At 47.4% G+C, this 25,387-nt stretch overlaps 1 protein-coding gene across 1 annotated transcript in view; it reads left to right on the top strand.

Moving 5' to 3' along the window:
• POLE (DNA polymerase epsilon, catalytic subunit) overlaps window positions 1-25,387 on the top strand; it is a 90,129-nt gene that overhangs the window by 35,080 nt on the left and 29,662 nt on the right. The window contains 9 exon segments of the mRNA XM_061554752.1: window positions 6,678-6,892; window positions 9,082-9,184; window positions 10,322-10,402; window positions 13,807-13,929; window positions 14,566-14,772; window positions 15,424-15,651; window positions 17,347-17,490; window positions 18,079-18,219; window positions 18,667-18,820. Of these exon segments, the coding sequence (XP_061410736.1) occupies window positions 6,678-6,892; window positions 9,082-9,184; window positions 10,322-10,402; window positions 13,807-13,929; window positions 14,566-14,772; window positions 15,424-15,651; window positions 17,347-17,490; window positions 18,079-18,219; window positions 18,667-18,820 (1,396 nt within the window).

The raw sequence follows: 25,387 nt of genomic DNA, 5'->3' as shown, positions 1-25,387 counted from the left end.
TCAGTGGTTGCTAGGGATTGTCATTTGTTACACCAACCAAATCAGCTGCCAGGACAAAAATCCTGATGCAACATGGCTTCCGTTGTATCAGGTCACTTTGCAACATGGCCACTGAGACATCATTCTGTGCATTTTAGCTGGGCTGCAGCTGAGCTAAGTTGTATAATTATTTTAGGAATGTTTTTTTTTAAGTAATGAGTGTGATTTTGCTTGCATTTATTTGTACGAATGTGTGAGAGTGGATGTATGGAATTGTCTTGAGTGTGTTACTATGTGTGAGAATGTTTTGAGTACATGTAAGAGAGTGTTTTTGTCTGTGTGTATCTATCTAACCTATAAACGTCACTTTTTGTCTGTCCGTCTGTCCCTCTGCGTACGCTCGCTTGCGAGGGATTTGGCGCTCGGGCCGTGGGGTTTAGGAAGAAATATTTTTGCAGATGGGCACGCCCCCGGCCCCGCAGTGAACGTAGGCATTTCCGATTTTTCGTCCGTCGCCTTTAAATCAGTCCGATTATCGATTTTGTGCGATTTCTATTTATTTATTTACTATTGCCGACCGGCGCGGACCACGGCGGTTGCCCCTGGCAACGGGTAGCGACGCCTTCGCTGCGGGTGGACGCCATTTTTAATTCCCGTTAAAAATATCCACACGCATTAACACGCGACGCTGAGGTAAATACATCAAAGTTTCACTTCCCCAATGTGTGCACTTACTATTGTAACGGGTTCCGGAGACACTTGTAGAGGTAACTTCTTTATTACAATACAACACTCCAAGTCCAACTCTCCAACAGTCCTGATACTCTGTTACAGCCTTGGTACACAGCCTAGGTACACAGCCTAGATACTCCACTCTGGCTACGCTCTGGAACTCGCCCTCACAAGGTCATAGAGTCGGGAGTTCCAGAGTCCCACCACTGGCTCTCACAGCATCCCAGGGTCTTCAGATGGCTGGTCGTGGGTCTTGGGTCTTGAGTTACAACTGGGCCCTGATCGTCCAGGGAGCTCTCCTTTTATGCCTGGTCCAACGAGGGGTGGGGCCGTGTGCGCCACCAGACATCCCACAGAGCACACACAGCCCCCCCCCGTTGGCGGCGCCAAAAAGGCTTAAGCGCCTGGGAACCCAACGCCTGGCGCCCAGAGGCTTAAGCGTCTGGACCCCCTGGGAACCCAGCGCCTCTGCGCCCAGAGGCTTAAGCGTCTGGACTCGCCTGGAATCCCAGAGCCCCCAGCAGCCCCTCCCTTCTTATGTCACTACACTATTATAGGGTCGGTAGATAATAAAATTATAGCGATTAGACAGTATTATTGTAGCGGGGGGGGGGGGGGGGGGGGGGGTCGCGGCCCAGCCCCTAGCCTCGGCCGGGTGGGCGATCTAGGCGAGGCTGGAGGCTCTGCACGGTACTAGGCCTCGACACGCCACACGTCTCAGGCGACGACTTTGTGTTATAAACTCGATATACCCAGCGGTGCCCGGGGGGAAAATACATTAAAAATCTTCTGAAAACTTTAAAACATTACATGCCAATGAAAATACAACTGTGTAATTACTTTTAAACCCGACACGCCAAGAATCGATTATCTGAATCGCGCGAAGGAATCGATGGTTGTAGTTTCATTTATAATCGCCCTGTTCCCTTTTAAAATAAGTTGATTATAGTGTCGATATCAACTGCTACGAATGGGAAATATCCGGCGTTGACCGGGGCAAAAATATTATTAAAAACTCCTGAAAACTTTCAAACACAACATGGTCGGGGCGAGTGGTGAGGGTGAGTGGTGAGCGGTGAGGGTGAGTGGTTGTTGTGAGGGTGAGTGGTGAGGGTGAGTGGTGAGGGTGAGTGGTGAGGGTGAGTGGCAGTTGTGAGTGGTGATGGGTGAGTGGTGAGCGGTGAGGGGTGAGTGGTGAGGGTGAGTGGTGAGGGTGAGTGGTGAGGGTGAGTGGTGAGGGTGAGTGCTGAGTGGTGACGGTGAGTGGTGAGAGAGTGGTTAGTTTTGAGGGTGAGTGGTGAGGGTGAGTGGTGAGGTTGAGTGGTGAGGGTTAGTGGAGAGTGGTGGGTGGTGATTGGTCAGTGCTGATTGGTCAGGATGAATGGTGAGTAGTGAGGGTGAGGTTGAGTGGTGAGGTTGAGTGGTGAGGGTGAGTGGTGAGGGTGAGTCGTGGTTGTGACGGTGAGTGGTGAGTGGTGAGGGTGAGTGGTGAGGCTGAATGTTGAGGGTGAATGGTGAGAGTGAGTGGTGAGGGTGTGATTGGTGAGGATGAGTGGTGAGTGGTCAGGGTGAGTGGTGAGGGTGAGTGGTGAGGGTGAGTGGTGAGGGTGAGTGGTGAGGGTGAGGGTGAGTGGTGAGAGAGTGGTTAGTTTTGAGGGTGAGTGGTGAGGGTGAGTAGTGAGGTTGAGTGGTGAGGGTTAGTGGAGAGTGGTGGGTGGTGATTGGTCAGTGGTGATTGGTCAGGATGTATGGTGAGTAGTGAGGGTGAGTGGTGAGGGGGAGTGGTGAGGGTGAGTCGTGGTTGTGACGGTGAGTGGTGAGGCTGAATGGTGAGAGTGAATGGTAAGTGGTGACGAAGAGTGGTGAGGTTGAGTGGTGAGTAGTAAGGGTGAGTGGTGATGGTGAGGGTTAGTGGTGAGGTTGAGTGGTAAGGGTGAGTGGTGAGGGTTAGTGGTGAGGGTGAGTGGTCAGGGTGACTGGTGAGGGTGAGTGCTGAGGGTGAGTGGTGAGCGGTGAGGGTGAGTGGTTGTTGTGAGGGTGAGTGGTGAGGGTGAGTGGCAGTTGTGAGCGGTGATGGGTGAGTGGTGAGCGGTGAGGGGTGAGTGGTGAGCGTGAGTGGTGAGGGTGAGTGGCAGTTGTGAGTGGTGATGGGTAAGTGGTGAGCGGTGAGTTGTGAGTTGTGAGGGTGAGTGGTGAGGGTGAGTGCTGAGTGGTGAGGGTGAGTGGTGAGAGTGGTTAGTTTTGAGGGTGAGTGGTGAGGGTGAGTGGTGAGGTTGAGTGGTGAGGGTTAGTGGAGAGTGGTGGGTGGTGATTGGTCAGGATGAATGGTGAGTAGTCAGGGTGAGGTTGAGTGGTGAGGGTGAGTTGTGGTTGTGACGGTGAGTGGTGAGTGGTGAGGGTGAGTGGTGAGGCTGAATGGTGAGAGTGAGGGAGAGTGGTGAGGGTGAGTGGTGATGGTGAGGGGTGAGTGGTGAGGGTGAGTGGTGATGGTGAGGGTTAGTGGTGAGGTTGAGTGGTAAGGGTGAGTGGTGAGGGTGAGTGGTCAGGGTGAGTGGGGAGGGTGAGTGCTGAGGGTGAGTGGTGAGCGGTGAGGGTGAGTGGTTGTTGTGAGGGTGAGGGTGAGTGGCAGTTGTGAGCGGTGATGGGTGAGTGGTGAGCGGTGAGGGGTGAGTGGTGAGCGTGAGTGGTGAGGGTGAGTGGTGAGGGTGAGTGGCAGTTGTGAGTGGTGATGGGTGAGTGGTGAGGGTGAGTGGTGAGGTTGAGTGGTGAGGGTTAGTGGAGAGTGGTGGGTGGTGATTGGTCAGGATGAATGGTGAGTAGTGAGGGTGAGGTTGTGTGGTGAGGGTGAGTGGTGAGGGTGAGTCGTGGTTGTGACAGTGAGTGGTGAGGGTAAGTGGTGAGGGTGAGTGGTGAGGCTGAATGGTGAGAGTGAGTGGTGAGGGAGAGTGGTGAAGGTGAGTGGTGATGGTGAGGGGTGAGTGGTGAGGCTGAGTGGTGACAAAGAGTGGTGAGGTTGAGTGTTGAGCAGTGAGGGTGAGTGGTTGTTGTGAGGGTGAGTGGTGAGGGTGAGTGGCAGTTGTGAGTGGTGATGGGTGAGTGATGAGGGGTGAGTGGTGAGGGTAAGTGGTGAGGGTGAGTGGTGAGAGAGTGGTTAGTTTTGAGGGTGAGTGGTGAGGGTGAGTGGTGAGGTTGAGTGCTGAGGGTTAGTGGAGAGTGGTGGGTGGTGATTGGTCAGTGGTGATTGGTCAGGATGAATGGTGAGTAGTGAGGTTGAGTGGTGAGGGTGAGTCGTGGTTGTGACGGTGAGTGGTGAGGGTGAGTGGTGAGGCTGAATGGTGAGTGTGAATGGTGAGTGAGTGGTGAGTGGTGATGGTGATGGGTGAGTGGTGACGAAGAGTGGTGAGGTTGAGTGGTGAGTAGTAAGGGTGAGTGGTGATGGTGAGGGTTAGTGGTGAGGGTGAGTGCTGAGGGTGAGTGGTCAGGGTGAGTGGTGAGGGTTGAGTGGTGAGCGGTGAGGGTGAGTGGTTGTTGTGAGGGTGAGGGTGAGTGGCAGTTGTGAGCGGTGATGGGTGAGTGGTGAGCGTGAGTGGTGAGGGTGAGTGGCAGTTGTGAGTGGTGATGGGTGAGTGGTGAGCGGTGAGGGGTGAGTGGTGAGGGTGAGTGGTGAGTGGTGAGGGTGAGTGCTGAGTGGTGAGGGTGAGTGGTGAGAGAGTGGTTAGTTTTGAGGGTGAGTGGTGAGGGTGAGTGGTGAGGTTGAGTGGTGAGGGTTAGTGGAGAGTGGTGAGGTTGAGTGGTGAGGGTGAGTGCTGAGTGGTGAGGGTGAGTGGTGAGAGAGTGGTTAGTTTTGAGGGTGAGTGGTGAGGGTGAGTGGTGAGGTTGAGTGGTGAGGGTTAGTGGAGAGTGGTGGGTGGTGGATGGTGATTGGTCAGTTGTGATTGGTCAGGATGAATGGTGAGGTTGAGTGGTGAGGGTGAGTGGTGAGGGTGAGTCGTGGTTGTGACGGTGAGTGGTGAGGGTGAGTGGTGAGGGTGAGTGGTGAGGCCGAATGGTGAGGGTGAATGGTGAGAGTGAGTGGTGAGGGTGAGTGGTGAGGGTGAGTGGTGAGTCGTGGCTGTGACGGTGAGTGGTGAGTGGTGAGGGTGAGTGGTGAGGCTGAATGGTGAGGGTGAATGGTGAGAGTGAGGGAGAGTGGTGAGGGTGAGTGGTGATGGGTGAGTGGTGAGGGTGAGTGGTGAGTAGTAAGGGTGAGTGGTGATGATGAGGGTTAGTGGTGAGGTTGAGTAGTAAGGGTGAGTGGTGAGGGTGAGTGGTCAGGGTGAGTGGTGAGGGTGAGTGGCAGTTGTGAGTGGTGATGGGTGAGGGGTGAGTGGTGAGGGTGAGTGCTGAGGGTGAGTGGTGAGAGAGTGGTTAGTTTTGAGGGTGAGTGGTGAGGGTGAGTGGTGAGGGTTAGTGGAGAGTGGTGGGTGGTGATTGGTCAGTGGTGATTGGTCAGGATGAATGGTGAGTAGTGAGGTTGAGTGGTGAGGGTGAGTGGTGAGGGTGAGTCGTGGTTGTGACGGTGAGTGGTGAGGGTGAGCGGTGAGGCTGAATGGTGAGGGTGAATGGTGAGAGTGAGTGGTGAGGGTGAGTGGTGAGGGTGAGTGGTGAGTCGTGGTTGTGACGGTGAGTGGTGAGTGGTGAGGCTGAATGGTGAGAGTGAATGGTGAGAGTGAGGGAGAGTGGTGATGGGTGAGTGGTGACGAAGAGTGGTGAGGTTGAGTGGTGAGTAGTAAGGGTGAGTGGTGATGATGAGGGTTAGTGGTGAGGTTGAGTAGTAAGGGTGAGTGGTGAGGGTGAGTGGTTGTTGTGAGGGTGAGTGGTGAGGGTGAGTGGCAGTTGTGAGTGGTGATGGGTGAGGGGTGAGTGCTGAGGGTGAGTGGTGAGAGAGTGGTTAGTTTTGAGGGTGAGTGGTGAGATTGAGTGGTGAGGGTTAGTGGAGAGTGGTGGGTGGTGATTGGTCAGTGGTGATTGGTCAGGATGAATGGTGAGTAGTGAGGGTGAGGTTGAGTGGTGAGGGTGAGTGGTGAGGGTGAGTGGTGACGGTGGGTGATGAGGCTGAATGGTCAGGGTGAATGGTGAGAGTGAGTGGTGAGGGAGAGTGGTGAGGGACAGTGGTGAGAGTGAGTGGTGAGGGTGTTTGGTGATTGGTGAGTAGTGACGGTGAGTGGTGAGGGAGATTGGTGAGGGAGATTGGTGAGTTGTGAGGGTGAATGGTAAAGGTGAGTTGTGAGTGGTGTGTGGTGAAAGGTATTGTCAAATCCCGGTGGGTACCTTCGTATCTGTGTATATATGTAAGGTTATTAAGAAATATATTTTTCACCAGGGCAACGCCGGGTACTTCTGCTAGTCTGTAATAAACCTCTTGGAGACGGTTTGTGGAATCGGTCCTTTTATTTCACTTCTTCAGTTCACAAACACTCCCCGTTGCTGGCAGGCAACGGGAAGTGGGCAGACAGCCCACAAGAGACGCACCGCCACGTAGCACCCGGAGCCCCGCTCGCACGTGGCCCCTCTCTCTCTTCGTTCCGTGTCTGACCACGTGTCTCTGATCTCTCCCCTTATTTAACGCCTGGGTCACGTGGTACACTCCAGCCAATCCTTAATAGCCTGCGCCGAATGTTCCAGATTCCCCATCAACTCCCGGGACCACGCCCCTTACTTGTCTTCCCATTGGCTGAGGCCAAGACCAGCAGAACCAATCACCCTAGCTGACATCCCGTAATCACGCCGAGGCCATGCTCCCAGGCTCTCCCCCCATTGGCTGTAAAGCGGGACCGGCAGAGCCGATCACTACGTGAGCCGGACATAGGCTCTTATTACATATCAGTTACCAAGTCAGCCTTCTTCAGTGGTCGCTTACAGCACTTGCTCCAACAGTTTGTTAAAGGCTTTATAGGGAATATTTGTCTTTGTGTGTTTGAATGCAGGCAGCCAACATGCCAGACCAGGAGCTGTTTGAGCTCATAGCAGAGAACCGCTCCATGTCACGCAAGCTGGAGGATTACGGTGCCCAGAAGTCGACGTCCATCAGCACGGCGCGCCGCCTTGCCGAGTTCCTGGGGGACCAAATGGTGAAGGACGCCGGACTGAGTTGTCGATTCGTAATTTCACGTCGGCCAGAGGGAGCCCCAGTCACAGAGAGGTATGAGGCCATGGGGATGCACCCACACCGTTAGGCAGTGGCTGCAGTTCAATATCTGACAGGCTACCCTGATTAATATTGCAGATTTATCAACCATAAATGCTATTCGTTGTCGACTTCACAGCTGATGCTCACGATCCTGTGACGTCATGCGAAGAACAGTAGTATGTTGTGTGTTGGTGCCAGTTTAAATTTGGTAAATTTTGAAAATGACTTGCACGTGACTTTACTGGGAATGATCAGTTTAAGTTGGGTGTTATGTTCCTGGAAAACACGATTCAAACTGATACGACGTTAACTGATCAGCTGTCTTCCATTAGAATTAACTAAAATACAGGGGATTCCTTCCAGCTCTCCAATACTCCATATGTAAAGTCTTAATAAAGCAAAGATTATACAATTTTTGAGGAAGAATACTAAATAACAGAGAAAAGTAGTTACAAGATAAATTTACACAAAAATAAATTAATTTTGTTCCATGAAACAATAAAATAAGATACGTAATAGGTACTTAGCGTCATAGGTACATAAATATGTACTTATGGTATACCGTATTTTCTCGCATATAACCCGCAGACGCATATACCCCGCAAAAATAGCGTTTTGTGTAAAACAAATTTCAGATAGCCCGCACCTCCATATACCCCGCATGCATTCATATCTTTAATGTCGTTACCGCAGCTTAATTCCATCATATTAATACAAAGTTTACATTTGTAATACATTCCACTATCAATTGTTAACATTAAAATCATAATGTGCATAAGGAAAACAAACTAACCGGAAACGAGTGAACTTAAAACCGTAAATAAGTAACAAAAGTAAATATTAAATAAATAAATAATACATAACTGGTAGATAAGTAAGTAAGCGAACTGTTAGGCTTGCCAGCATTCGACCTCATCATATTACAGCTACTGGACTGGTAGTTACCCCTGTACAGTTTTAGTACTGGTAGATTGCGCACTGCGCAAATAATAGCGGCACTCCGGTAACACCATTGCCTCCTGGCAACAAAGCCATTGGAAGTTTGAAACAAAACTCATGGTCACGACTGTATAGTGCTCAGCCAATAGCAGTGGCCTACGGGACTCAGAAATTATGATTCCGCGTCTGATAGACGCTTGCTAAGGCCCTTCCCATTGTGCAATCTATAGCTTCAGCTGAAACTATCGCACCTCCCTACAGCCACTGAAAGTATTATGGTAAGCAAAGTGCGCCCACTTCAAACATTGTCGTTTCATTGTACAAACAATTCGAATAATTTAACATGTGCAATTTTAGTGTGAGTGGTTTATTCAGCAGTGCTTTAGTCAAAGGTAAGGGTTGCATAGTGGATAGTCCTACCATGAAAAGATTAAACGAGTTATGACATGTCACACGTGTAAAATATTTTTGGGATAGCCCGCACCTCCATCTACCCCGCAGGGTCTTATTTTGTTTGTAAAAAGTGGTATACCCCATGGGTTATATGCAGGAAAATACGGTATTTGCTCACATGTACATGTCCATGGGTGAATGACAACAACAAATGATGCAACTTATTACCACTACACTGCTCAAAGTAGTCCCTACGCCACCCCAGAGCAAGCACGCGCAGCACAGAAACACAACTTAGTGATCGAGCAACTTCAAAGTGATAATAAACAATTTTGTCAACGACAATAAAACTGATCGACGACTTCGATTGATAATAATGTCCCTTAGTTTCCAACGATGTTAAAACGATAAGACGTAAACTGATACGACTTAAACTGATCATTGCCGGTATTGGGAAACGTCTCGTCTCCTGAAAAAGACTCGTTAAGGCTGTGATTTAATGACAGTAGTTGCTAATGCCATGACTGTGTAACCAACAAGATTTTAATGATTGTGTAATTTGCTCTAATAATCCAAAACCATCTTCCATTAAAATTTTTGTCATGCAAATCCATGTCTGATTTTCGGTCAGGCTTCAAAAATGACACAAAGACTTGCATATGTTCTCACAGGTTGACATACATCTTTTTAACTTATAAAAACATCCATGTCTGGTTTTAAGTTGGGTCTTACAACGTGGATCTTTCATGAAGAGTTTTCAATCTTAACAGGGTTCGTCAGAGTGGCCGCAGAATGCAGTGTGAAGGATGTGCGAAGGATATGGAGCAATTGTGATTATTACTGCTTGATTGTGTGAATGTGTGAGACAGGGCTATCCCACTGGCGATATTCCAGGCTGAGCCGAGTGTCAGCAAGCACTATCTACGCAAGTGGCTCAAGAGTCCCTCTCAACAAGACTTTGACATCCGATCGGTGAAGAGCACAACAGTGGACCTACCCATTCCATTTGCCAGCTAAACAACATTAGCTATTGTTGTTTAGCATGTGTACTTCTATGAACCTTGTTATTACAGAGCCTATCATATACAGATTGTATTGTTATTGCATTTGTTTATCAAAGAAAGCTTCACCAAGTCTGAAGACTTTTTCAGGAGGGTCCTCCCAAGTTTTCGTATAAGCTGGCAATTGATATTTGGGGTGTAATCTTTCAAATTTGGAATATGACGACGATAATTGTGGTGATGGGCATGAAGGTGCTCATATTGGTCGTGGAGGTGGTGGTGGTTAGAGGCAGTCACCCTCCATCAACAATGGAGGGCAGAGGAGTGACGCTCAACAATGAGCAGAGCGCCGGTGACGAACACCCAGAGAGTTGGCACAATGGGGAACAGAGTTGGTGCATCTTAGAGTCATCTCAATCGGTCAACCCATAGCACCTGAGTCTGTTCCATGACCTGATAGTGAGCCTTCGACACTTTACATGGCCTCAAAGTGCACCTAGCCTGGCACAAGTGCTGTGGTGACATTACTGCCATTTAGTGGCAAACGTAACTTTTACAAACATTTACTGAGTACAAACAAACACATTTGCAAATTCTTTGGTGCATATACATCGCATTTCCTCTTCTCAGACAGTGAAAGGTGAAACAAATAAAAAATTTGACGAAAATGTAGAAAAAAATTGAAGAACGTTGCGAAAGAGATAGGTTCGCTCTAGACGCAGCTGCAGACTGACGGGCTATATTGGACATATGCATACGGCGGAAGAGCAGAGCAGTGCCTAACGAATGCTACCGACTCGGCGTCAGTAGCATTCGTTAGGCGGTCGTAGAATCGAGTGTTAGTCATTACTGTAGAGGTTTTTTTTACTATAAGAGAGGCCGTAAAAGCAGGGGGTCGCAAGTCGAGCCGTCTAAAGTTGCGGGTCACCTGTACCCGGTGCAGTGTGTAAACATTGCTACTTCAAAGGTGCTCCCTAACAGCACTTGAGCTTTGTCTTTTTGGTGGGGGTGGTTTTGGTGATGGTGGTGATGAATGGGGTGGTGATGATGCAGATGGTGGAGGTGGTGGGGTTGCTGTATTGTTTAACATGGAACACGTTCGTTGCAGATATTGGACTGGGATTACTACATAGAGCGACTGGGCAGCGCTATACAGAAGATCATCACGATCCCAGCTGCCCTGCAACAGGTACATTCAGATGGGGACCTCATTTGCCAGTAAAAATATGATAATTGGTTCTTTACCCTTCTATCTGGCAACAAAACTGACACCTTTTTGCAAGGAGTCATGTTTGCATAGACCGCAATACCTGCAGTCATAAATACAAACAAAAGACATAACTCTGATAATGTGCACTGTCCTTGAAGTTGATTCGTCCACACCCGAGACAGCTTTCCTTCGAGCCTAGTCTCATATGGGTTGGACCAGATGACTAGGCTCGAAGGAAAGCTGTCTCGGGTGTGGACGAATCAACTTCAAGGACAGTGCACATTATCAGAGTTATGTCTTTTGTTTGTATTTATGACTGCAGGTATTGCGGTCTATGCAAACATGACTCCTTGCAAAAGGTGTCAGTTTTGTTGCCAGATAGAAGGGTAAAGAACCAATTATCAGGTACATTCAGCTTACAAAATATGGACTCCCACCTGTACCATCTGTATGGGATAGAGCAGGGGTCCTCAAACTACGGCCCGCGGGCCACATGCGGCCCGCTGAGGACATTTATCCGGCCCATGGTCACTAATTGGGCTGCGCTTGTGAGCACTAATTGGGCTGCGCTTGTGAGCACTAATTGGGCTGCGCTGGTGAGCACTAATTGGGCTGCGCTGGTGAGCACTCATTGGGCTGCGCTGGTGAGCACTGATTGGGCTGCGGTGGCGAGCACTGATTTGGCTGCGCTGATGAGCACTGATTGAGCTGCGCTGGTGGGCACTGATTGGGCTGCGCTGGTGAGCACTGATTGAGCTGCGGCGGTGGGCACTCATTGGGCCCACCGCACTGCGATCTGTGAACAAAACTGCAGATGTAATTAACTTTTTAATGGCACCCGCACCAGTGTGAGCCTGGGGTAAAAGCAGAGTTCCCCCAATCAGACTGCATTGATGGGCAGTGCAGTTTGTATGTCTCTGTGTGGGCAAAGTTATTGCAGGTATATTGTTTTTGTAGCGCTGTATATATATTGGTATTTTACTAATAGCAATTTTGACTCCCTAGGAAACAATGATGTCAAGAAAGAGAAAAATTGACTCGGAGTGTAGGATATTCAAAGAACAGTGGACTTATGATTACTTTTTCATGCAGTACAAGGAAAGAGCTGTGTGTCTGATATGCCAGAATATAGTGTCTGTGTTCAAAGAATACAATTTACGTCGACACTATGAAACTCAACATAAAGATAAATATGATTGTTTGGTCGGAGAAGTGAGAAAAGATAAAATATTAAAACTGAAAAATACATTAACAACTCAGCAAAATATTTTTGTGAAGCAGAAGCAGCTAAATATTTCATCACTGCGAGCAAGTTTTCAAGTTGCCAAGCTAATAGCGTGCACTGGCAGACCATTCGTGGAGGGAGAATTTGTTAAAGAATGCCTTCTTTCTGTTGCCAAAGAGATGTGTCCAGAGAAGGCCGATTTGTTTAGTACAGTGAGTCTTTCAGGACCTACAATTACACGGAGGATTGAAGAAATGGGAGACAATTTGCATCAGCATTTGCAAAACTCCACAAAAAAACTTTCCTATTTTTTCTTGGCACTCGACGAAAGCAATGATGTTCGTGATTCTGCACAACTTTTAATTTTTATTCGTGGGACGAATGACTATTTCGAAGTCACAGAAGAGCTTGCTGCACTGCAAAGCATCAAAGGAACAACTACAGGAGAGAATATCTATGAAAAGGTTTGCCAAACTGTGAATGGTTTGGAGCTGAACTGGGCTAAACTAGCCAGTGTGACAACTGATGGTGCTCCTAGCATGGTGGGGTCTAAGAAATGAGTAATTGCTCGCATTAACCAAGAGATGGACAACATAACCATTCTCATCCAATAGCCATATACTGCCTCATCCACCAACAAGCGCTGTGTAGTAAATCACTGAAGTGGGACTCTGTTATGAAAATTGTGGTATCTTGTGTTAACTTCATTAGAGGTCATGCACTAAACCACAGACAAGTTCAGGAATTTCTGTCGGAGCTAAATGTTGACTATGAAGATGTTCTGTACCACACACAAGTCCGTTGGCTGAGTCGAGGGAGAGTTTTGAAACGTTTCTATGACTTACTTCCACAGATTACAGCTTTTCTGCTTTCAAAAAACAAAGAAGTACCAGAGCTCAATGATGCAGAATGGAAATGGCACCTTGCCTTTCTGACAGATGTAACAGAGCTACTCAACAGTTTCAATGTGCAACTTCAAGGAAAGGGGAAGCTCATCTGTGATATGCAATCACATGTCCAAGCATTTGAAGTAAAATTAGGCCTCCTCATCAAACAAGTGAAGGAGGAAAACTTCTGCCATCTCCCCACAACTCAAAATCTGTTAGCGGAAAAACCATTGGTTGCATTCCCAAACAAAACATGTGTGGATTCACTGTAAAAATTGCAAAAGGAGTTCCAATTTAGATTTAAAGAGCTTCATCTCCATGAACAGGACATACAGCTTTTCCGTAACCCATTTTCTATTGACATTGAAAATGTGGATACAATTTACCAAATGGAACTGGCTGAACTGCAGAATTGTGACTCTCTGAAAGACGCATTCAAGTCAAGCAGCCTTCATAATTTATATGCATCTCTCTCCTCTGAGACATATCCTCATCTCAGGAACCATGCACTCAAAATGGCAACCATCTTTGGCAGCACAAGTCTGTGAACAGACTTTTTCCAGAATGAAACATTTGAAATCTCCAACCAGATCTAGACTAACGGATGCACACTTGCATCACTTGTTACGACTAGCAGTGACAAATATGGAACCGGACATTGACCATCTCATTAGCCAAAAGCAGGCCCATAGTTCCCATTGAAATACTGGCAAGTTTGTTGATTTAACTTTACTTGTTCTTCATTTTAAATATTGTATTTTTCCCGTTTTGTTTCTTCACTTCAAAATAAGATATATGCAGTGTGCATAGGAATTTGTTCATAGTTTTTTTTAACTATAGTCCGGCCCTCCAACGGTCTGAGGGACAGTGAACTGGCCCCCTGTTTAAAAAGTTTGAGGACCCCTGGGATAGAGTGTCTCTTCCTCGCATGTGTGGGTTTCTCCAGGTGCTCCGGTTTCCTCTCACATGTAAACACTCATTGATTGTCCAATAACAGCTTAATATATAGAGGACCGCAGAGCTTGGGTAATTATTGGTGCCAACTCATTGCGTGGATGCCTTCCTGCTCGACTGTGATCCCTCCTGCCTCCGATTCTTTCTTTTTCTTCGAGAGCGAGTGAACACCGTGTGCGTTACAAGTTAATGATTACTGCGCACTTCTCGCAGAGCTGCAATGTCCTTGTGCGTCCAGGCCATCCCCCCGGTGGCGGCTGCTGCTGCCGCCATCCCAACCTTTCATTGCCACTGTTCACATCACCGCGTCTGCGCAGGTGAAGAACCCAGTCCCTCGAGTCAGACACCCGGACTGGCTCCACAAGAAGCTGCTGGAGAAGAGCGACGCCTACAAACAGAAGAAGATCAACGAGCTATTCACAGCGTCTGAGAAGCGACAGGTAGTAAGGTCACACTCAGCGTGGTCTGTTTGTCTCTGTACGTGTGTGTGTAAAGATACGGACAGACCATAGTAGAGGGATTGAAACAGCTGCCCTTCTCCAAATAAAACTCCAATAACAAGTCCCATAGTTTGGAGTGACTCCTTTGGTTACCTGTGGCTTACAGTAAAGAAAGGCATAGTGATTTCCTGCTCAATTGAGTATTGAGATGGTGCTCATCTCCTGTTTATAACCCTGAGCCAGTGGTGGAATTTAAACATTCCTATTACATACGGGGGCAAGTCTCTAAATAGGCAAACCACTGTTGACTTCCCTACAAAATGCGAAGCATTTGGGGGATGTTGGGCTGAGTCAATCCCGCAACCTGGATTTGAGCTCGCAACCCTTTGATTGCGAGCTGCTCGTTCTGCTTCTGAGCCACCAGACTGGTTGTGACTCAATGCAATCAGAGGTCGCGTTCTAAAATCTGACCAAAAAATGCCTTGTTCGGCAAATACACAGTGGATAGCCACTCGTGCCTTGAGGGCTCAGCGCTGGCTCGCCTCGGATGTACAATTGGAAAAGGGGTATTTGTTGGCCATCAGACAGGAATGTTGCGAGTCACCAGCTCCATGCTTGCGTGGATGCTTGCGACAGGTGTCGGGTCAGCAGGAGGGTGCCGCCAGCGTGGAGGACATGGAGGACTTCGGGGCGTCCCACGTGGCTCCACTGGGCCCTGTGCCCATGGCCACCAAGCGCAAGCGGGCGGAGGTGGAGAGCCAGGACCGTGAGTCCCAGGACCTAGAGCTCACGCAAACGTGGAGAGAGATCCTGGGGCCACCCCCTTCCATCGGGACCACCGCGGTGGGTGGACATGTGTGGTGTGGGTCTTGCTGAGCACATGTGTGGTTGTGTGCTGTCATGTGGGAGCGATTCACTTTTTAAAACAACGTGCATCGCGTAAATGTGCATTGTGAAAAATTCTTATGAATTATTATTGCTCTACTTGTTTACACATGAAAGTCTCACTGAGCCTCGAGACTCTTTCTCAGGAGGGTCCTGACAAGTTATCCCAGTAGAGGGTGATGTTGCTGCTGTGTCTAATCCCAATTGAGTAATTGGAATTTTTTGGCCAATATCAGTAACATGTATGCCTTTTTTTAGCTATGAGAGGAAACCAGAGAAAAATTTGAAATTAGATCAGGGGTTCCCGACCTTTCTGAACCCAAGGATTGTCCCTGTGAACCTTCACAAGACGTTTGTGGACCACCCTGCACCAATAACACCGTTTTCTACATTAAAACTATTTTAAATCATAGAATCTACAAAAGTTCCACGGACCACTTCCCATGGTCTTGCATAACACAGGTTGGGTACCGCTCATCTAGAGAATTTGTGTTTTTACTATTGAGATACAATGTACACTATTGCACAATTTAGCATGGCCAAGGGACAAGACTGGCAGACACTATCCAGCTCCACTGTGTGGGTGTGTGCTTCGCGTGCATTCAACAGGAGGAGATGGCCACCTGGATTCGCTTTCACAAGAAGAAGTGGGAGATCCAAACACGGCAGCGCAAGGATCGCTCCAAGCGCAGGCGGTGCGGCTCGGGCGAGGGGGGCCCAACAGCTCATGGAACGAGGGGCCCCCTGAGGGGAGGGAGTGCCCTCAACACCGGCCTGGGGGGCTTCCTGATGCGGGCTGCACGCTCCCTCCTGAGTACTCCCTGGCAGATCGTGCAGGTGCGTCCGGCTAGGGCTTTGTTATTGTTTTGCTTGTTTACCCAGGAAAGTCTCATTGTGTCTTAACACTCCTTTTCAGGAGGCTCAGTGCTTACCAACAATGGCCGACTCTTCTTTGAATGACTTGACAGGATCTTTTAGCATAGTGTAGAGATGTTATGCACTCTCCATGCTATCAGCCGGTAGTATCCCACACGTGTCAATAGGGGGCGGTAGTGTTACTGAGCCCAACGGTAACCCTGATGGGAAAACGGATCCTGGGACGCAGACCCCAGGAGGAGGGGCTGGGGGATGACATCACCCTTCTAGGACCTGGTGGAAGGTCCTGGAAGGAAGGCGTGGCTGGGGCGGAGCAAGCCACGGATTTGAACGGTCCAGGCAGTCGTCGTCCACCCGAAGACCAATAGCCTCCTGAAGAGAAGAGCCCATGGGCAGAGTAGTACCCCTGGCAAGGGTCGACTCCAGCTTATAGACCAGTGAAGACCAAGCTTCACTCAAGAAGGGTTAGAATAGCCAGTGAGAGGCGTATCGGGTGTGAGGGGCCGTTACCCCTTTGTGTTAAGGTTTACTTGTTAAATAAAATATGTATTGCCTCAGAGCGAGTCTCCTCTAGTTATTGACCCACTACAATAGTGTAGTGACATAGGACGTCACTACTGTGTCGGCCCGTACGAAGGCTGGGGGCCCCAAGGGGGTGCCTGGGGGGTCACGTGGTGGAGGGACCCAGACCTTCCCGTGAGGTGGGGGAAGGGAGACGTGGCCTGGGCAGAGCCGGCCATGCCTGGGCGGAGCCGGCCACGCCGGAGCGGATATAAGCGGGGTGTGGATGCAGAGCGGGGCTGTTACCCAAACCAATAATTAATTTATTGACATTTTTCAAAACAAGGTAGTGAATCGGTGCATTTTAAATCAAAATTACGTTCCCTCATTCGTTGGTGACGTTTTCGTGAATCAACCTAAAGAGAAGCAACGTAAATGGAGGAATTCCTGTAATACACAGTATGAACCAGGGAGGCCTACGGGATCGAACTGTGAACCAATGCAATAAGCGGCGAATGTTGGGCCATGTCACCACCTTATGTCTCTGTGATGCTAGAAGTGGTTGTGGGGTAGTGTTGTGATGTAGTGCTGCTGGGTAGTGTTGTGAGGTAGTGCTGTGGTGTAGTATTGTGAGGTAGGGCTGCGGTGTAGTGCTGCGGAGTTTCAGGGTGCAGTTGTGCGGGGTAGAATTGTGCATTGTTCAATGGAGTTTCTTTAACAAGTAGTATTTCGCGACCAATATTATTAAAAATAAAGGTTTTATGGGTTGGATCGTGTAATTATAAATGTGTCGTTAACCCACCACCACCCGACACAGCCAATTAGTAAGGTTTGTCACGGAAATAATACATGATAATTAGTTACTACTTAAGCACACCAGTGTATTGAATAGTAAACCCACAAGATTTACAATTTGAGTGACATTTTGGTGGTGATTACAACCAGCTTCATCAGACGTTTCACTGGTGATTACAACCTGCTTCATCAGGCGATTTGCCAGAATTGTGGCAAATTGCTTGATGAAGCTGGTTGTAATCACCAGCGAAACGTCGTAGTCAAATCGTAAATCTTGTGGGTTTATTCTCAAACACACCGGTGTGCTGAAGTAGTAACTAATTGGCACGTTTTGTTTACATGTGTGGGTGTGTGAGACAGATCGCAGAGGGCACGCAGGCGGGCATGTTTCGCGTGTGGTGTGTGGTTGGCACCGAGCTGCACGTTGTGAAATTGCACATCCCGCGCATCTTCTACGTGAACCAGCGCGTTGCCAAGCCCGATGAGGGGCCCAACTACCGCAAGGTGCGCCTGGTCATGTCCACGGTACCACCCATGCACTTTCAGGATGCGACCTTTCAACATGTTGGATGGAGGTTTTGTGCCATACAGTGGACATTAAAGACGCATTGGCTAGAACCAATATTTTTTATAATGGAGATATGGGAATCAACATTAACATGCACGAAGATTATTTGGCTGTTTATTTATTGTCCGTAGAATCCTAATTAATCTTAGCTGTGATCGCTGGGTTTCTATTCAAATAAACAGTAAGCTAGTGTCGATTACGTCGTCACCACGAGATGGCAACGCTTTAGAAATGGCACGAAGGAAAACACAAAACAATGGAAATTCTACAATTGTATTCGTTTGCAATACTGACAATGTGATTTTAATCGTGAGATTGTGATTTTTTGGCCAGCGCGAGTGTGGATACTGTACACTAAAGTCGCTTCCTTGCTATTTTTGTGTGATGTGGTGCGGTTTGGTGTGGGGTTGTGCGGTGTGGCGCTGTGAGCGATACGGTGCTGTTTGCGGTGCGATGGGTGCGGTGCAATGGGTGCGGTGCAATGGGTGCGGTGCAATGGGTGCGGTGCAATGGGTGCGGTGCAGGTGAACCGTGTGCTGCCACGTTCAAACCCGGTGCTCAACCTGTACGAGTACACAGTGGCCGAGGAGCTGTACCAGCAGCACTTGAACCAAATCAACGCTGACCTCGCCGCACCGCACATTGAGGGTGTTTACGAGACACAGGTGAGTGCGCCTACATCCTCTAGGTCAGTTTGGCCTAAAATGAGGACTCTGATACAGCCTGCTTTACTATTGTTATTATGCTTGTCTCCAGATTATTTTTGACGAGACTTCTGCCAATGTTCCGTAGCAGCGTGCGATGTTGCAACATGTAATCCCAATAGGTAATTTGCAAGGCATTTTTCAGCATTGGGATATTTTGGCCAACACCAATTACGTTGAATGGGTTTTTTTTAGCTATGGGTGGAAACCCATGCAGATCAGGGGGAGAACATACAAGCTCCAGACAGATAGGCGCCCAAGTTGGTAATTGGGGCCAGGCCCTTCTTGCCATAAGGCATGAGCGTCACCACTGTGCCGACCATCTCAAAATCCTGTATAAAAACAAAACATTCGTATTATTAATGATCACTGCTGCTTGTGTGTGGGTGTGTGTCCGTCTGCCACCAGGTCCCCCTGATGTTCCGCGCGTTAGTGCAGCTGGGCTGCGTGTGCACGGTGAGCCGCGAGTCGGCGCGGCAGCAGGGAGCCCTCGACGTTGACACGTTCCAGCTGGAGCAGCTGGAGATGAGGTCCCTGGCACAGTACTCCTATCTGGAGCCCGGTAGGTGCCCCTGAATAAATCATTCCTAAAAAGATGGACCCAATTTCAAAGCAGAATATTTCACAATTGCAACATGTTACAATTACACTAAAAGTGACAAACGGTTTAATGATTTATCAAGTTTTATTAACCATTTTTTAATGTTCTGTGCCCTCCGCCTGCTGTACGGACAACATCGTGATGATAGTTGAATTCGTCCCAAACGCCTCTCAGTGTCTTCTTCCAATGAAGTCACCGCTGCCATGATTCTGTTTTTGAGGTCATCCAGATTAGTCGCTAATGGTGGCACAAAAACACGGTCTTTGACGTATCCCCACAAGAAAAAGTCGCAGGGTGTGATGTCTGGGGATCTTGGGGGCCAAGAGTGTAACGCCAAGTCTTGGGGTCCCGTGCGATATATCCAACGTTGAGGCAGTGTGTCTTGTGAATGACTGAGGCTAGGGGCTATTTGTGCACTGGGAGAGGCATCTAGCAGTAATCATTTGAAACTCTATGCCCCGCCTTTTTAAGTGGTAAGAGTTTCATTCATGGGTGGTTCGTGGTTGCAGAGATATAGCGATTTCAAATCGGGTCCATCTTTTTAAAACACCCTGTATTTTGCATTACTACTACCCAAATGGGAATAACCGGTTAAAATCGGTCACCGGTTTAACGCACATTTAGAAATGGTTAGCTATTTTCCGGGTGGCTGTGGTGGCTACGCAGCACGTGGCTGCCTGTAGTCCAGCACCGTGCAGGCGACGAAGGTTGGTGGATCGTACAGATGTTGGGAAACCCCCCTTCCCCGTGGGTGTCGAGGAGGTGCTATGACCTGGCTCGCCAGGAGAAGGCGGTACAGAAAATTGCAGACTAATATCATCTGTCCCTTCTGTATGGGATAGTGTTTCTCCCTTGCACACATTGCTTTTTTGTCTGTACTCCAGTTTACTCCCAAATTTATAAACACTCATTAAATGGCAAATAGCATCTTGATATATAGAGGACCGCAAAGCTTGAGCAATTGTTGGCACCGGCTCACCACCGGTTCCTCACAGCAACTGTGAAATGCAATTTGTGTGAACAACAATGATAGAAATGAAACTAAACATTATCAAAACATTATAAACGTAACTATTTTGTCTTTTTAACTGAGAAATTAAGGGAGCTGCCATCGCGTAATGTTTAACACACTGGACTAGCAATCCAGAGGTTACTATAAATAGGTGCATTACAGTTATTCCATTGGCAGGTTGCATATGGTTGGGTAAAGTCTAAGTACACCCACCTCTGGTCAGTGTGGAAAAGTATACCAAATATCCTCTGGCTCCTTCTAAAAGGCCATTTGGCCAGCAGTGGCGAACGAGTAATTGCAGGGCTGCACCTTTACCTTTCAGCTGGCAAACAACGGATAATGCACCACGTCGTTTGTACGTTTGCTTGTACCAATTAGGGAATTTGTTACGGATGTTCCACTGGAAACGGCGACCGGTTCCAGACTGGAAACGACTACCGGTTTATCGATGACCTTTTAACAGTTCTAGTACATTTGGTATTCATCCCATACTTATAGTGGAAGGCTGTAATAAAAGAAGGCACTGCTGTGTTTTACAGATATGCAGTATTCATTTATGCAAATAAGAAAATGCTTGCATTTGTATTGTGCCCATAATGAAATTAAACCCCTCGGAGCACATATTTCTTTAGCCAAGGGTACCCGCTGATGACAGATGTCCCCCTATTCTGCACAAGGCGACTCAGTACCTGGCCTGCAAGTGGGCATGAGTCTGCTGGCAGTGGGGCTGATGATTGCTGTTTTAAATCCCAATTGGGTATTTCACAGGAAATCTTCCAATCTGGATAAAGTAGACCGTGACACAGGAACACGAATTTTGTCACAAACATCAATATGACCTTTTGGGGAGTAAGTGGCTGTGGTCTTGTACAAGTATGGACTTTTATGCTTTTTTTCACGAGACTCCATGTTTAATTTGTTACATGTGGTTTATTATCGTGTGGTTAAATATGAAACACATGATTCCAAGAACAGATTCCAAGAACACAGGATGGGATGTTACTATCCTTTGTGCAAGCACTTCCAAGAGTTCATGAACAGTGAGCCTGGTGAAATTTGGGGAGCGCATCGTCAGTAGTGAACCTTTGGTTCCCGGGGTGTTTCGGCCTTTCATACTATACACCCTCCCCAAAGGCGGCCAGCGACAGGGTGATCAATCCTACGCTTGCGTCCCATCCCAATTAGTCATAGGAGTTGCCTTGTTGTTGATAACCAACATCCCATGGGACTATGCATGGCAGGGGCATCCTCCTCCCTGAGTCAAGCATTGTTGACTGCATACCTCCTGGCCCTCTCACTTTGGGGCCCAGCTGGGGTCTTTCCTCTTCATCCAGAGCCACTGACTGCTGCCTTCTGCCGCCTCCGATACAGCTAAAATTTGCCGAACGCTGGCTCTGGCCCTTAATTCCCAGGTCTCTAAGCAGTCTGGTTGTAGATGTTGCCACAAAACCTCTGCAGCCCACCTCCACTGGTCGGACTTCTGTGTTCCAGCCATGATGTCGTGCTTCGGCAGCTAGATCAGCATAGCGCAGATGTTTTCGCTCATAAGCCTCATCTACTGAGTCCTCCCAGGGTACTGTGAGCTCAATGATGAAGACCTTCTTGAGCGAACGGGACCAGAGCACCATGTCAGGTCTTAGGGTGGTGGTTGCGATCTCCGGAGGAAACACAAGTTGCCGGCCAATGTCAGCTAGCATTTTCCAGTCGCGGGCCAAGCGCAGCTGGTCTCGCTCTAATGGTGTAGAGCCGCTCTTCGGTGGTTTAGCCCCTTCGCGGACAAAGGTCGTCCGTAAGGGGTGTGATGCTGCTGGGGGTGGTAGGGAGTTGGTGGCAGCTCGCTTGTCCTCCAGAGCGGACGCAAGGTTTTTAAGGACTTGGTTGTGACGCCAAGTGTAGCGTCCTTGGGTGAGGCTTGTTTTACACCCTGTGAGAATGTGCCTGAGGTTGGCTGGCATGGAACAGAGGGCACAGTCCGGATCTTCACCATACCATTGGTGAAGATTAACTGGTGTTAGAAGGACGTCATATGTTGCTCTGATGGAAAAGCTCAATCGCCTCGCTTCCATGGCCCACAGATCCTTCCAGCTGATCTTCCTCTTCTCCACACTGTCCCATCGAGTCCACTGTCCCTGTTTGGCAAGAAAGACTGCCTTCGCCCACCTTGCAGCCTCCTCCTGATGGCGTACTTCCTGCACTACCATCTTCCGCCGCTCTGGTGCAGTGGCCTTACTCCAAACAGCACGACTAGTTAGCCCAATGCCTCCTCTCCCTTGCTGAACATGACCCACAATGTCAGCATGTCTGAAGGCTGCTGTTGCCTCCTGGACTGCTTTTCCTGGCCTCCATTTGCGCCCAGTTGCCAAGGTCGGCGCGTTGTTGCTCACCACTGGGTCTCGAGATTCATTCAGTGTCATCTGGAGCCTGGTTTTTGCACACTTGAATTCCTCGGTTAGACTGGTGAGGGGCAGCTTGAGGACACCATCTCCATAGAGGCCTATGGTGGTAAGGCATCGTGGAACTCCGAGCCACTTCTTTAAGTAGCTCGTGACTCCTCGATGGCGACATGACATACACACCCCTCTCATAACCTTCTTCTTCATGGGAAACCACTCGGTTATTACATATTTAATAACCACAGCTTTCTGTGCCTTATGCATGATATTTCCTAACCAAATTAACACATTTTCTAGACTTTACAATAAACATATCCCTATTAAAAACAAACAATTTAAAAACAAAAACTTTATGAACTTGACTAACACTGATTTAACCACTGACATGATTTCTGTCCTTTCTAAATGCCTTAACTTTGCCGTTACCCCACGCACAATTCCAGTGGATGAGATAATTGCTGAGGTAGAATCAGCAGTAAGACTCCTTCCACTTAATGAGGCAGAGATGACTAGACACGAGGTTGCCAAAATAATTGAGAATAGTAAAGTACCAAAAGTGAATATTAGCTCGAACGAGGCAAAAGCCTTAAGAGAGCTTCGTCTAAATAAAGATATACAAATCCTAGCAGCTGATAAGGGCCGCACTACTGTAGTGATTTCATGAGCCGATTATGATTATAAAATTAAACATTTATTAGAGGATAGTACCTACATTAAAATTAAACGAGATCCAACCGCACCATCCGCCAAGCTGTTTCTCCCACCATACAAAAAGAGCCACATGAAACTCCGACCAAAACTATCACGTTACCATACATAGCAGGCGTGACCAAAAAGATCTCCAAAATTCTAAACAAACATAAGATCCAAGTCCGATTCAGCACAGTGCATAAAATCCGTGATCTGATTCCATCTGTGAAGGATGTCGTTCCTGACTTACAGTATCCTGGAGTCTACAAATTGAGTTGCAGTTGTGGTGATTGCTACATTGGAGAAACGAAACGTCATGTTTCTGATCGTGTCCGTGAGCACGAGTCAGATCTGAAACACGGCAGAACTGATTCTTCGGCCGTTGCCGATCATTGCTACAACTCTGTGGGCTCTCATGAAATTGTCTTTTCCGAGACCAAGGTGCTCTGCAAACCTCCTGGCTACCATCAAAGGTTTGTACACGAAGCCATACAAATATACAAACACGGACATAATTTCAACTGTGATGATAGTTACAAACGGAGTAATCATTGGAAAGATGTGATTAACCATGCAAAAAAGATTTAACTACACTTATTTGGACCATCTTATTTGACAGACAACTATTACAGGTTATTGATAGACAGCCAGTTTTGTTTTACCAGGTTTAGTTTTTTCTTTTTTCATACTTTTGTTATGTAGGCTAGGCGTAGTCACAAATCGTACCTCTCCATAACAAAGGCTCAGCCTTTTGTTATGTAGTCTATTCTTAGTCTTAAGCCTCACCTTACCATATTAATAAAAAGTGTGCCGTACTTGGCCCTTCCCCTCTTCAACCATTATATATACGGAGTGCTAGCTCTTGTAATCTCTCATTTACTTGATACAGCTGTCGTGGCTGTGACGGTTCCACCTGAAGACGGAAGCTTGTGTTGCCTCCGAAACGTCGTGATTTTTATTTTATTTTACTTTTATTAATTTCATTTTTTTACCTACGTGACTTTACCGAAAAAACCTAAGAATATGAATCCAACTAACACTTTGGAACGTAAGACTACTGCAATCATTGCAAATTCATTAATCCCAAAAAATGAGCAATTCCTAATTAAGCCAAGGGCTTCAAAACCACCTAGACTGTATGGGCTACCAAAGATCCATAAAATCGGCATCCCATTACGACTCATAGTCAGTACAATTGGCTCTGCCACATATAAATTAGCAAAATATGTAACTAAACAAATACAGCCCTACATCGGTAGGACATCTTCATTCATAAGAAATTCAGAACATTTTGTGAATGTGATCAAAGATATTAAACTTAACCCTAGTGATATTTTGGTGAGTTTTGATGTGATTTCGCTATTCACTAAGGTTCCAGTGAGCGAGTCGCTTAATTTACTTGATACACTGGTAAAGAATACAGGTTTACCAAAATATATTCTGAAACTCGCTGACTATTGTTTAAATATCACTTACTTCTTATGGAGAGGCGAATTATTTAAGCAAAGGGAGGGAGCAGCAATGGGCTCTCCTTTATCTCCTGCTATAGCAAATTTGTACATGGAAAACTTTGAAACCAGAGCACTTGCCTCGAGCACATTAAAACCATCTTTTTGGTTTAGATATGTGGATGACACTTTGGTTGTCTGGCCACATGGTAAAGATACACTTAACGATTTTCTAAATCATCTCAATGCACAAAACCCGGCCATTCAGTTCACCATGGAAATGGAGGTGAATAACACACTCCCGTTCCTGGATATTTTACTTGGGTATGGCCTAAATGGTAAAATAACACACAGCGTTTACAGAAAGCAAATGCACACTGATGCCTATCTGAATGCAGATTCGCATCATCACCCAGCTCAGAAATCCTCTCTTATCAAGACGCTCATACATCGGGCTAAAACAGTGTCAGATGGTGAAAGTCTAGTGAGAGAGATTAAACATGTTAAAGAAGCACTAAGACAGAATGGCTACAATAATGCTCAAATTAACAGAGCACTAAATGCCAAATCACGATCGCAAGGCAACACTGCTGAAAGCGATCAGATTATTAAAACAATAAAAATACCATTTATCTCAGGAGTAACTGACAAATTAGCCCGTGTTTTGCAAAATCAAAACATTACAGTAAGATTTGGTACAGTACACAAAATGCAACAACTAGTAACTTGCACTAAATACGAATTACCTAAATTATCAACAGAAGGTGTATATCGGATTAATTGTTTATGTGGCAGATGCTATATTGGACAGACAGGGCGTAACATTAGTGTAAGACTAAAAGAACACCAGAGAAATATTAAACTATCGCAAACAACTGTCGGCAGTGGCAGAACATGAATGCCAACAGGGACACTCAATTGATTTTGACAACGTTGAAGTGTTGTGTAAAACTAGTTACTACTGGCAAAGACTAATTAGAGAATC

Source organism: Lethenteron reissneri, chromosome 20 (genome assembly GCF_015708825.2).
Source record: "Lethenteron reissneri isolate LAM-NWPU_2019-01 chromosome 20, ASM1570882v1, whole genome shotgun sequence".
NCBI classification, from domain to species: Eukaryota; Metazoa; Chordata; class Hyperoartia; order Petromyzontiformes; family Petromyzontidae; genus Lethenteron; species Lethenteron reissneri.
The sequence above is the reverse complement of the archived record's forward strand: the minus strand, read 5'-3'. Positions and strand labels throughout refer to the sequence as shown.